Raw genomic sequence first — 13855 nt, 5'->3', positions numbered from 1 at the left:
CTGCTGTCTTTCCCTCGCGATCCCCCTGTACTGTCTTTCCCTCGCGGTCCCCCTGTACTGTCTTTCCCTCGCGGTCCCCCTGTACTGTCTTTCCCTCATGGTCCCCCTGTACTGTCTTTCCCTCGTGGTCCCCCTGTACTGTCTTTCCCTCGTGGTCCCCCTGTGCTGTCTTTCCCTCGCGGTCCCCCTGTGCTGTCTTTCCCTCGCGGTCCCCCTGTGCTGTCTTTCCCTCGCGGTCCCCCTGTGCTGTCTTTCCCTCACGGTCCCCCTGTGCTGTCCTTCCCTCGCGGTCCCCCTGTGCTGTCTTTCCCTCGCGGTCCCCCTGTGCTGTCTTTCCCTCGCGGTCCCCCTGTGCTGTCTTTCCCTCACGGTCCCCCTGTGCTGTCTTTCCCTCGCGGTCCCCCTGTGCTGTCTTTCCCTCGCGGTCCCCCTGTGCTGTCTTTCCCTCGTGGTCCCCCTGTGCTGTCTTTCCGTCATGGTCCCCCTGTGCTGTCTTTCCCTCGTGGTGCCCCTGTGCTGTCTTTCCCTCGTGGTGCCCCTGTGCTGTCTTTCCGTCGTGGTCCCCCTGTGCTGTCTTTCCCTCGTGGTCCCCCTGTGCTGTCTTTCCCTCGTGGTCCCCCTGTGCTGTCTTTCCGTCGTGGTCCCCCTGTGCTGTCTTTCCCTCGTGGTCCCCCTGTGCTGTCTTTCCCTTGTGGTCCCCCTGTGCTGTCTTTCCCTCGTGGTCCCCCTGTGCTGTCTTTCCCTCATGGTCCCCCTGTGCTGTCTTTCCCTCGCGGTTGTCAGCTCTTTCACGAGCCTCGATTCAGTATTAAAAAAAAAAAAAAAAAAAAAGCCAGAGTCGATCCGCTCCAGCGATTGTCAGAACAATGTCCAATTGAGACCAGAATCCCGTTGGGTTGGCAGTTGCAGTCCTGCTGCCAAAGCTGCGCAAAGGCGCCCTCAAGGCGACTGGGAAATCACACCCTCGGGTATGGACGTTTCACGGCTCCAAATTGGCGACACGCAGATTTTCCACTCAAAAGCCATGTTACACACACCCACACCAGATCAACGTCTGAATGCGGTGAAAATGGTCGAAGCGAGATGAAACCTGGAGCGAAGCGCAAGTCCTGCACGAGTCAAAATGGCCGACGGCCCGTTCTCGTGGCGTAACGGCAGTCAAACGATTCTCTTCGGAATCGACCGCAAAACCTGACACGCAGGTTGATCTGTCACAGCGATAACAACTCTGTCGCAGGAATCCCTTTCCTGGGAAACCCAAAGTTCACTCGTGACTTTCGTTCGTCAACGTTCGCTCAGACCTCAAAGCAGCTCGGCTTTCTTGTCGAACTCACTCGCTCCGCCTTCTCTCTCCTCTTCCTCTTTCTCGTCGTCCGGTTCCCGATCCGGTTTCCGGTTTCTTTTAACTCTAACTTTTTCACCTTTTGAAAACAGTTCATAAACAATAAACCCTTTGAAAACAATAATAGTACATGGAATCAAAAATGTTTACAGTGGATGAAAACCACCACAACGGAAGTGACGAATCCATAACAATAGTATAAACCTTTTTGCAAACTAGTTCTCGCTGACATATGCTAATGACCTGATCTGATCGTTGGCATATTTTCGCTAACTCGCAAGTTGCCCGTGCCCGCACAGGATTCCAAACAGGATTAGGTGTGAAGGCAGCAAAAATGCAAATGGCGTCTTTTGTCATCAATCTGGCAAGCTGGATTTATTGCCACATCTGGTGCAATTTAAATTATTTAATGGTGGTGAGGTGCTCCATTTGAAACTGTTTGTTCGATATATGTAGCTTTTTGATGCCTAGGATCCGTAACATAAATTTGTGTTGGTGTCAAAGTCAGTGACCAATTGCAAATTAATAGTAGGAGTTGTGAACCTGTCTTATGTGGCCAAAATATGGTTCTCATGTTTACATTGAGCAATAATTTGCAATGTTCAATAAAACTTGATCTGCGGCCACTCATCAATTCTGTTTGGATTGACCAAGGTTTTGTAATACTGTATTTGTTTTCATGCATCATCTTCAGCTTTGATTTTCAAGAGGGTTTTCAAGAGGGCAGTATCGATTTTTACGCTGGTCAAAGGTCGAAATGTGCCACAACGTAGGAGTGATCATTTAGGGTTGCTAGAACACAGATGTTGCACCCTGTTACTTTTTCAGACTACTTATTGATTAGTGCAAATTAGGGGAAACATTTGCATTTGCTTGTGAATGCCTGCAATTTTAGTTTTATTACCCTCGCCAGAGGAGAGGGTATTGCATTTGAGTCCATTTGTTTGTTTGTCTGCACAGAATAAATATGATTTTCTCTGCAACCGATGGTCCGATTGACAGGAAATTTTCACCATAGGTGCAACGCCACCTGTAGAATTTCTAAATTATAATTATGACGTCATCGGTCACGTGGTTTGGCCGCCATCTTGGAAACACCGAAAAAAATTGCACCTCTATCTCTGAAAGCGCTGTATAGAAAAAATTGAGACATGGCTCATTGTAAAGAGCTCTCCATGTGCAATAACCTATGTTAATGATGTCGTAGGTGCCTCCATTATGACGTCATAATTCGACAAGTACAAAACGTCATTTGATCAAGATGAATTTTTTTTTTTTTTGGATACAAGATTGAGGCTCGTGTAAGTTCTAACATCAATCACAAAAAAAAAACCGACACACAAAACATACAATAAAGGGAGCAGGAAGCATCATTCTTGAGCATCATCTCGGGATAAATTGGCAGAGGAAAAAAAATTATGATGACGTCATTGGTCACGTGGTTCGGCCGTCATATTTGTTTTAACACAAAAGCCTTATAAAAACCACTGAAAGCACGTCCTGGCGAGGGTCTGCAATCTCTGATTGACCTTTCTTGTTTTGTTTGTTTTTCTACGAAGTTTGAGGTGCTTGGAAAAACGAGGCGACAGGAGAAAAGGACAATGCACCGACAGTGGGACAGCAGGGGAACAAGCAAGAGAACGAATAAATTGCAAAAGAGGAAGGGGTAGGGGGGTGGGCAGGATACAAAGAGCCAAGAATAAGGCCTGCAAGAGCAACGAGGCCGACAAGCCAAAGACCCACGAACACAAACACATTTCATCAACAAATTAAGAAAAACTGTTGAGCAAGACAGTTCTTGAATAGTATCCTCAGCTTTCAAAGACGGCTTCTCAAAGAAGATGGTGTCTGGCTGGTGAAGGAACCCGGAACCTGGAATATCGAACAGGAAAATGAACAAAACTTTCCGAAACTTCTTTTTTTTTCCTTGTTATTAAAGTTGTATGCAAGTGAGGATGCCAAATGTAAAAACAGATTTTTATTTTCTTGAAAGTAAAGCACTAAATTTCAGCCAAACCAATCTAATTTAAGCTCTTCTTTTGAAAATACACTCTTTAGTCTTAAGATTATTTTGTAAGGAACTTTGAAATCCTAGTAAAGATTTACTTGTGCCTGTAGACCTCAAGACCCGATTGCAGAGTGACTTGTACACGGCCTGCCAATCAGGGGATGTGCAAAAGTTGCAAGAGCTGCTGCAGCATCCGTTGCCACTTGAAGAATCAGCGGTGTCAGAAAGGACCTCAGTTACTGGGCCTTTTGAGCCACGTTCTTGCAATGGCTCCGAGGATATGGAAAGCATTGGACAGGGAGGCGATGACGTGCACTTTGTCACTTCCGAAAAAGCGGGGTTGGAGAAGGCTGACAGGTCTTCAGAGGCAGTGGGAGTTGGGCCAGAGTACCTGCTCAACACAGCTCTTCTTAACAAACCCATGGGAAAAAACGATTTCACCCCCTTGCACGTGGCCGCATTCGCCGGACACCACACTGCGGTTACTTTGCTCTTGGAAGCCGGATCCGATCCAGCCATTAGGTGTGCATGATCCCAACGAAAATTTACATTTTGGTTGTGATTTTATGGGAGTTGGCTAATGTTGTGATTAGTGTATGGTGCCTGTGAGAGTGATAATTTCCTGATTAAAAGGTGATTGTCGTGATCGTTTTTTTTTCAATGAATGTGATGGAATTTTATTTAATATTGCAGGAACCGGAAAGGCAACACTGCTTACAACGTCTCGACACAGAAGACAACGAGAGCAGCATTTATAAGCTACAGGGAAACTCATCCACAGAAGTACGATTATGACATGGCACAGGTATGGTCATTGTTCGTCGGGATTTGGGAAATTGTTACGACAGGTAAAGAAGGTGAGGTATCTGAAAGTATTTGGTGAGGTCGTTAGTAAAGTCGGATGTCGAGGAATATTTTGTTGCTGATCATTTTTCTTGGATCCCATTTATCTACTCGAACAACTATACACTGTTCCACATCACTCTCTTCCTCAGCCTTGTACTCTTGCATGATCTTCTCTTTTACTCACCGTTTGTTGACCTATCCAACTTTCAGCTGAACAGTCTCTCACACTTGACTGAGGATGGGCAGCAGAGACATCATTTCAACTGATGCATTAGAACCTGGTAATCAGACCTCCAGCCATTGATACTCCAAAGCTTGACCCAGGCTAGTCACACTCAGATGTGCTCGTCAGACATTCATGAATTGTCAGATTTGTGCTTATTTTCTGTATTAATTGCTCTGTCACAATAAATGAAAAATAACTTGGGTTGTGGTATGAAGATTGTATGGTCATAATATCAAACTGCATTACTTTACTATGATCGTGATGCTGTATTAACATTGATACGACGAATACAATGTATAATGATGGATAAAATGAATGGAGCCAGTCACCGACTGGGCGTCCTCCATCATGCAATCTCCTTCCTTGGCACACCTGAACTCCTATCCACCTACAAGGCTTTCATCCACAGCCTTGATGGAGTTCTGCTCTCTCCTCTGGACTGGCTCGCCTGCCTCACATCTTGCTCAGCTTGATGTCACGGAAACCAAGGCCGTCAAGATTATTTGAATCTCCCACAATGAAGCTCTGTCTATGGGTCTACCACTGTGCCATCGCAGACCGGTCGGTGGTCTCTCTGTCTTCTACCACCTCCTTTCTGGTCATGCACCCTCTGTTATTTCTGTGCTTTGTCCCCCTCGCCCCTCCCTCCCCTAGGATTCTGCAGGGCACCCACATTCCACCATAAACCCCCTTCTGGTGAAACTACCTAAATCCAGAATCACTGCTCACCTGTACTCATTTGTTCCTCTTCTTTCTCACCTGTGGAACCAAATTTCACATCCTCTTCAATCGCATTCTTCCCTCCAGATTTTCAAGACAGCTGTTCACCACCATTTCAGGTTGTCTGCAATCCAAAGCCAGGGTCCTTTCTACCCTCGTTAACCCCCCCAACCCTACTCTAATCCTTCCTCCTTCCAAATTTCCAGTTTTCCCCCCTGAGTGTTTCCTCCTGTATCCAACTTGTCCACCACATGCATCCACTCATGCCCCATTCCTCCCCATACCCATTGTTTGTCCACATCTGCCTCTATCTTGGCCTTCAACTCTACTATTGTTGTTTCCCCCTTCTCTCTACTGTTTATTTTGGCTTGTTGTGTCCTGATCCCTTCAGTGTCCTAGTACTAGCTCTTGCACGAGCCTCGACTATGTATACAAATAAGGAGCTAATTAAGGTATGTTAACAGTTGTGGAAAGCAAGGAGAAGCTGACTTTTTCCCCCATTAATGCCTCATTGGAGCAAAAGATTGTTAACAAAGCTCTGACAAAGGGTTAACACCCAAAATATCAGCTTCTTGCTTTTCCTGACCAGTGGTTAGGACACGTGGGTCAACGCCCGGTGTTGATTTCATCCAATGTTGTACCTGTCCAACGATGCACATTGACACGACCTTCACCAGCAAGACGAGTTCTTCATTCTAAAATGTGTAATATGCATTAATATAATGCATAAATTAATGCATCAATATTAGCCTGGTGTTGGCTTAGCGGTTAGGGTGCTGGCTTGGGATCCTAGGATCCTGGGTTCGAATCCCGGTCGATCGCTGAATTAACGCCAGGGGGGTTGACTCAGCCTGTCATCCTTCCGAGGTCGGCAAATTGAGTACCAGCTTGCTGGGATGAATGATCCCGGTGTGTACCCCGGTTTAGAATAGGTACACCGTATCCCTGCGCATCGTAAGAGCGTGACCAAGGGTTGGCGTCAGGAAGGGCATCCGGCCATAAAAACATTGCCTCAAACAGGGAACCATGATTGTCATGGGGCCCGCAAGGATAACCCCTGCCCTAGCGGGGAAAATGGCCTTTAAAAAACGATCATTCATTCATTCATTCAATATGCATATTAATGTGTAATATAATGCATCAATTAATATTATGCATCAATATGCATAATATAATGCATAAAATGTATAATATAATGCATTAACAAAGCAACACCAGCTTCAAAGTATACAGCCAATGGGTGCTTCAGTGTACAGGTCAACTTGCATGTCACATAAAGAAATGTCTGCCGTCGTCATGTGCAGTTGCTTGCTGTTAATTTTCAAGGCTCAATTTATCAATGTACAGTGCCTTCAGAAAGTATTCACACCCCTTGACTTTTTCACATTTTGTTGTGTTACAGCCTGAATTTAAAACTATGAAATTACCCTTTAGAACCCATTGGAATTACCCTTTAGAATCATGCTTTGGAACCCTTTAGAATCACCCGTTAGAAGCCTCTAGAATTACACTTTAAACCCCTTTCAAATTAAACTCGGTTGGTTCGAAAGGTTCGTCTTCTTCATTTTTGACGGACGGATGGAAGAAAGGACATAGCCAAATATTGAAGCGGCTTCACCGCTTAAAAAAGAGCCTAGTGTTGGCTTAACAGTTAGGGTGCCGGCTTGGGATCCTAGGATCCTGAGTTTGAATCCCGGTCGATCGTTGTATTAACACAAGAGGGGGTTGACGCAGCCTGTCATCCTTCCGAGGTCGGCAAATTCAGTACCAGCTAATTGGGGCACTGCATCAGCGGCATAAACGTGCTTCCAGAAAAATGATGCAAACCAGCAGCCATAGGCTGCATACGAAACAACAACCGCTTAAAAATCATCTAATTCTCTGCATATGTGTGATTGGGTCGAATTCAGCACCAAAGTACTGCTAAACTACAGGTTAGTTTTCTGATTTATGTTCAAAATATAATATTAAATTGAAAGAAATGATGTAAACTGGTATTTGTGGACAGACAGACAGACAGACAGAGAGAGGGAACCAATTATTTAAACCCCCTTTTCGCTTCGCACGTGCGTGGTAATTATGGGAAACGTTGCAGAATGCATGGAACAACCTCCCAATGGAATTTCTCAGCATTCCAAAATGGATATCGGTTGTTTTGCATCAAAAAGGGTATAACGCCAAATATTGAAATTTCATGATTTAATATTGTAAAATACAGTTATTCATTAAAAAAAAACAAAAAGACGATCATTATAAAACTAACTATATATATACAGTATATGTATATATCACTAAATTTCCTGCCAAACCTAAATATATATATATATATAATTATATCAAAATATGCCACTAGGTGGCCTAAGACTTTTGTGCAGTACTGCATATAGTACATGCCCTTTAAAAGAGTCATTTAAATTTGAGATCTTAAATTTATTTATTTCATTAAAATTCATCTTAAAGGCTATTGCCTTTAAAGGGATTCTACCGTAAAGGATCTCACATCATCCTTTCTCGGTCCTGTCACTGCAGATCCCAGTGCCGCTGACTGAGGAGGAAAAGCAGCAGCGGGCAGACAAGCTCCGTGCACAGAAAAGCATCAGGAGGGAACGTGAAAGGGAACGGCAACGAGAACAACAACGAGCAATTGCTGAGGAAGAAGAGAGGATAAAGTTTGCCGCTCTCTCCGACCGCGAGAAGGTTTGCCCTTTACGAAAACATTTTTGTCATCTTTGTGCCGTCAACAATGGTTGATTGAAGAAATTGGTTTATTGATGCTTTATGTGGTTTGTTTTAGAGAGCGGTCGCAGCAGAACGAAGGATTGTCCAACTCTCAACAAAATGTACAAACAACATTGCGTGAGTGTTCTCCCTCAAACTGTGCTGCAGTTTTTCTTTGCTGCGCATAACTTTGTTCTAATTAATTGTCTGAATCTTTTTCCCTCAATGTTTTAGGTTAATTTTCACTCTTCAAGTAACTTCTGAGGTACTACCTTGTAGAGCACTCAGTAGATGGCATACCTCCGCCAAGCTGAACTGTTTACATTTTATATCCCACTTGATAGGCTGGATCTGCATCCGGACCTGAACCAAAATCGAATTGGCTTCTTCTGGCCAACTAACCAACTCATTCACCTAGTTTTGTCATAATCCGTCCACAACTTTTTGAGATATCGTGCTATATATAGTTTTTGGCCCTATTTCCCAATGGCGAACAAACACTTTTAAAAATGTTTTTAATGGATCCAGATCTTCACCAAAATTTTATCGATTCTTCCGTGTCACACACCCAACCTGTTCACCAAGTTTCGTCCAAATCCGTACATAACTTTCTGAGAAATCCTGCTATCAGACAAACGGGAGTGAAAACATATTCAGGAGAAGCAGTTAAAATCTTCGGTTACAGAGGTAAAACAATCGCCAGCGAGAACAAAATGTCGGTCATCACATGCGCATGTGTGCAACTTTGGAGAAACCTTTTTATGTTAAAAAAATCGTCGAAATGCAGATGAACTTGTCAAAAATAACTCTCAAAAATATCAACAAACAACCCCTGGTCTGTTGATCAAGATGTCAATGTGCACACTGCCACGTCTACATACTTCCTTTGTAGGTTAGCATACATGAACTTCGTAATCAAGATTCATTTGGTTTAAAATTCGACCTCCCATGGATCCGGTTTTCCACATTTTTCCCACCTGCCATGTATACATTTTTTCATTTTATTATTCCACACCCGTGTCGTCCTGATGGCAAAATCCAGTACATCACGCAGGGTTGCTGTGGAGGATTTGAGGTACTTGAGGAAAATTGTATTTTTCCCAATGAAAATAAATGCTTCTTCCGTTGATAACACGAAACAGAATTTCGTTTTTTTGGAAACGGAAAAGGCACTTGTTTGAAACGGAAAACCATTGGCTCAAGAATAGTTCTCATGTGTGCATCTGCTGGTGTGATCTTGTATTCGTGGATTGGTCAGGAAGGCCTTGTATCGCCACAATATGGTTAAGATGGGAGTGACCTACGAATAGTGTAAATGCTGTTTTTTGTGTAATGTCCAGACTTTCAATGTCAACTCACACCACTATTGGAATCTCCCACAAAGAGGGCAAAAACACGAGGCCTGTGGTGCTCACATTATAGACAAGTCAGTGGCCTCTGGTTTTTTTTTTGTTTGGTTTTTTAACCGCTTCTCCTCAAGTCTTGTTCCCTCTGCTCTCTCAGTCGTCTGACCCTCAACAACCCCAGGATGTACGTGCTGTTCCAGTAACCCCCTCCTGGTTAAACGTCCAAAACCCAGGCTGACTGCACATCTTAACTATTTTGCTCATTTTTACTCCCATTTGTGGAACTGCTTTCTAGAGACAACTCAATCACACTCTTCCCTCCAAGATTTCGAGCAAGCAGTACACCACCATCTCATGTCATGCACCAAACTCCACCCCACAATCGGTGATCTTTTCTACCCCATTATCCCTACCTAACCCAACTCTCTTACTTAAATTACCGGGTTCCATCCCTCCTCTTTCTCCTCCTCTCCTCTTCATCCTTTCCCTTGCTTATTGCGTCCAACTCCACGACCCCGCTGTGCCAGCATGCTGTCATTTTACCCTTTGTCGCTTCACTTTTACATGAGACTACATTTTTATATACAAAAGAAGAAAAATAAAAGCATTGATAATTATTATTAGTAAGTATGCATACATATTTGTATTTAAAAACATGATGACGTAAACACTGTAGATAAATAAATAAAACCTTGATCGTAACCATTACCTTTGACTGGAAGTCCAACTCTTCCTTTTTTCCTGACAACCACATCTGATGTCAAAATCCCAACTAACCAATTGAAAATTCACTACAGCAATAACTGCATTGGGTGCAAGAAGTCCCCAGACCTGAGGTCTTAACACCAGGGATCTGTGGCACTTTTGATTTCAAGAACTTTTGATGGTAATGGGTGGTTTTGGCAACTCTGGACTTTGTTGGATCGCACAACGAGCCTCGATCCTTTTGCCAAGACCCCATTGTGGAAAATGCTCTCCCGCCGGTTCGTTCTTGTATGTAGACTGTGCCAAATAGACTGCGCATACGCACAGCACGAGGTAAAAACGACCATTCACAGGTTAACAGCTGTTGCTTTAAGGGTTGCCAATAAATGGGTCACATCTCACAATAGGCTATGAGCCAAGGGGGTTGGTCGGTACCATACAGATGGAGTCAGGCTCATTGTGATTTTTAGCAAGATATATGTCCCTAGATATGAAAAAAAAGTGATAGCAGTGTATAACTCTCGGCCATCTCTGTGTTATCACCCGAAATATTATTATACGCCTGCTTCGCTTTGCCAAAAAATGTGATATTTGCTAAAATTGGAATAAATATGTTTTTAAGGACCACAGAGTGCCAATAATTTGCATACTGGATGCCAACTAATATAGTAATAGAAATATAGAACATTTGTGGGGGTTATTTATCAAAATTTCTCTGTCTTTCTCTGTCTCACCGAAACCTGGCAACAACCACTGGACTACTACACGCTCAACCTCACCACACCCAATGGATATACCTACGTCAATAAACCACGCTCGGAGGGCCGAGGTGGTGGAATTGCCGTTATCCACCGTCAAGACATCAGGACCAGCCTCATCCCCATCGCCTCATCCTCATCCTTTGAACACCTGGCTTTTAAACTCTCTGGTCGCACGCAGTCAGTCATGGCTGTCGTCTACCGCCCTCCCAAACCACACCCATTATTCCTGTCTGACTTCTCCTACTTTCTGACCCAGCTATGTTCCCTCTCCCCCTCAATCCTCCTCTTTGGTGATTTCAATATCCACATGGACTCCACTGACTCCACAATAACCACTGACTTCACTGATTTACTCACTTGCTTTAACCTCACTCAACATGTCAACTTTCCTACGCATATCCGTGGTCACATTTTGGACCTTGTCTGCTCCACTGGATTAATTTTGCACCATCTCTCTGGCTCCGACCTCACCCTCTCTGACCACTTAGCCATCACTATGACCATCAACATCCCCACCCCAACACCAAGACATTATCGCACTATCAACTTCCGTAAGCTAAACGCTCTTTCACCTACCTCATTCTCATCCACCCTCTCTGAAAAAATGTCCACTTCTCCCTTCATTGACCTCCACACCCCTTCCGACCTCACTGACTACTACAACCACACTCTCTCCTCCTGCCTTGACCAGCTTGCGCCTGTAAAAACCAAAACAGTTTCTTTCACCCATTCTGCTCCCTGGTTTACCCCTGAACTCCGCCTGATGAAAACTCGTGCTCGCCAACTTGAAAGACTCCGCAATAAAACAGGTCTCACAGTTCACTCCCAAGCCTACAAGGACCACCTACAACACTACAAAGATGCCCTCTCCCACGCCCGCTCTGCCTACTACTCTCAAATTATTCACTCTGGCTCCGGAAACCCAAAAGCACTCTTCTCGACAATAAACAAACTCCTCCGCCCCCTGGACACCACCACCCAGTCATTCACAGTAGACAACTGCATCTCCTTCCTTTCTTTCTTCCAACGCAAAATTGACAACATCTACAACAGCTTGACCACCGCCGCACCCGCTCCCCCTCCAACCACCTGCCCCCCCCTTATCCTGCCTTCCCCTGTCTCAATTCTCCCCGGTCTCCCCTACTGACCTCTCTGAACTCCTCATAGGAATGAAAACTGCCACCTGCACTCTTGACCCCATCCCCTCCAGCTTTGTCAAGGCCTCCCTCCCTGCTCTCTCTCCACTTATCATTGCAACAATAAACTCCTCCCTGTCTACAGGCATCGTCCCACCATCCCTCAAAATTGCTGCTGTTACCCCCATTCTAAAAAAACCTGGTCTAAACCCTGACACCCTAAACAACTTCAGACCCATCTCCAACCTACCCTTTCTGTCGAACGTTTTGGAACGCGCTGTAGCCACTCAACTCAAACATCACCTCTCTGCCAATAACCTGTATGAAACATTCCAATCCGGATTCCGCTCCAACCACAGTACTGAAACTGCTCTCCTCAAAATCACCAACGACCTTCTCCTCTCCTCTGACGCTGGCAACCTCAACATTCTCGTCCTCCTCGACCTCAGCGCTGCCTTTGACACCATCGATCACACCATCCTCCTCACCCGACTTGAATCCACCTTTAACGTTACCGGCACTGCCCTCTCTTGGATTAAATCATACCTCTCTGACAGACGCCAGTTCATCTCCATCAATAACTGCAAATCCCCCACTGCTCCCCTCCCCCAAGGTGTCCCCCAAGGTTCAGTTCTTGGCCCCCTCCTCTTCATCCTTTACCTGTCCCCCCTCGGTCACTTAATCCGCCGTCATGGTCTCCAATTCCACTGCTTCGCCGATGACATCCAGCTTTTCATCTCCACCAAGTCCGTCTCCACCGACACCCACTCTATCCTGACAAACTGCATCTCTGAAATAAAATCCTGGCTTCAAATCAACTTCCTCAAACTTAACTGTGATAAATCTGAAATAATCATCATTGGCCCAAAAACGCTCACAAAATCCACCCATAACTTTGCCCTCAACATCGACGGTATCCCAGTATCCACCTCCCCTCTCATCCGAAATCTTGGCGTCATCTTTGACCAAACCCTCTCCTTCGACAAATACACTAAACAGATCACAAAGACAGCCTTCTTTCACCTGAAAAACATCGCCCGTCTCCGCTCATCCCTCTCCTCCACGGCTGCAGAAACCCTCATCCACGCCTTCATCACCTCCCGTCTGGACTACTGCAATAGCCTCCTCTATGGTTCACCCTCAACAATCACCAATAAACTCCAATACATTCAGAACTCCGCTGCCCGTCTACTCACCCATTCCCGGACCTGTGACCACATCACCCCCGTCCTTTACAAGCTTCACTGGCTCCCCATCTCCCAGAGAATCCAGTACAAAATCCTCCTCTTGACCTACAAAGCCCTCCATAACCTGGCCCCATCCTACCTGGCTGACCTCCTCTCCAGACACACTCCCACCCGCAACCTCCGCTCTGCTGGTACCAACCTCCTGACCCCCCCCCCCCCCATCCGGACCAAATTCAGATCCTGGGGGGACAGGGCCTTCTCCATCGTTGCTCCCACCCTCTGGAACTCACTACCTCACACCATCAGAGACTCCTCCTCACTCACCACATTCAAAACATCACTCAAGACCCACCTGTTCAGCACTGCATTCAACATTCAACCCACAGCATTTAACCCCTGACTATCACTTCTCCTTCTCCCTCCTTTTGCTTTAAATATTTACCTATTGATTTTTGTATTTTTGCAATTGTTGTTTTCATGTTTTGTTATGCATTATGTTTTGCACTCTGTCAAAGCGCCTTTGGGCTTCATGAAAAGCGCTATACAAAATAAATGAATTATTATTATTATTAAAATATCGATATAATGACAAAAAATATGTTAAATTTAGTGAAAAAGTGGTCGAAATCGCTTCGAGTTCAGAATTCACATTGTACATTTTTGTCAATATTTCAAAAATGAAAACTCCCAGAGTAACATTTGACCCCTCAAAATCTTCGCAAGGAACCACTGCATTGGAATATATCATTACTTTGTAATATGGTGGTTGTTTGGGGCACATATTTTGGCAAAGTTCAAAATATGTTCAACCATACCCCCTAATTTTGATATTTTGGAACGAAACATAGCTTTTGAACATT

General features: G+C 44.8%; 1 protein-coding gene across 1 annotated transcript in view; it reads left to right on the top strand.

Moving 5' to 3' along the window:
* Positions 1–13855, top strand: part of ANKZF1 (ankyrin repeat and zinc finger peptidyl tRNA hydrolase 1) — a 48695-nt gene that overhangs the window by 33270 nt on the left and 1570 nt on the right. Inside the window, exons 10-13 of the mRNA XM_068126096.2 lie at positions 3461–3872; positions 4044–4155; positions 7672–7839; positions 7937–7998. Coding sequence (XP_067982197.2) covers positions 3461–3872; positions 4044–4155; positions 7672–7839; positions 7937–7998 — 754 coding nt within the window. The remainder of the gene's footprint in view (positions 1–3460; positions 3873–4043; positions 4156–7671; positions 7840–7936; positions 7999–13855) is intronic.

Source organism: Myxine glutinosa, chromosome 1 (genome assembly GCF_964187855.1).
Source record: "Myxine glutinosa chromosome 1, kmMyxGlut1.1, whole genome shotgun sequence".
Lineage (NCBI taxonomy): Eukaryota > Metazoa > Chordata > Myxini > Myxiniformes > Myxinidae > Myxine > Myxine glutinosa.
This window is presented reverse-complemented; position numbering and strand designations above follow the sequence as displayed.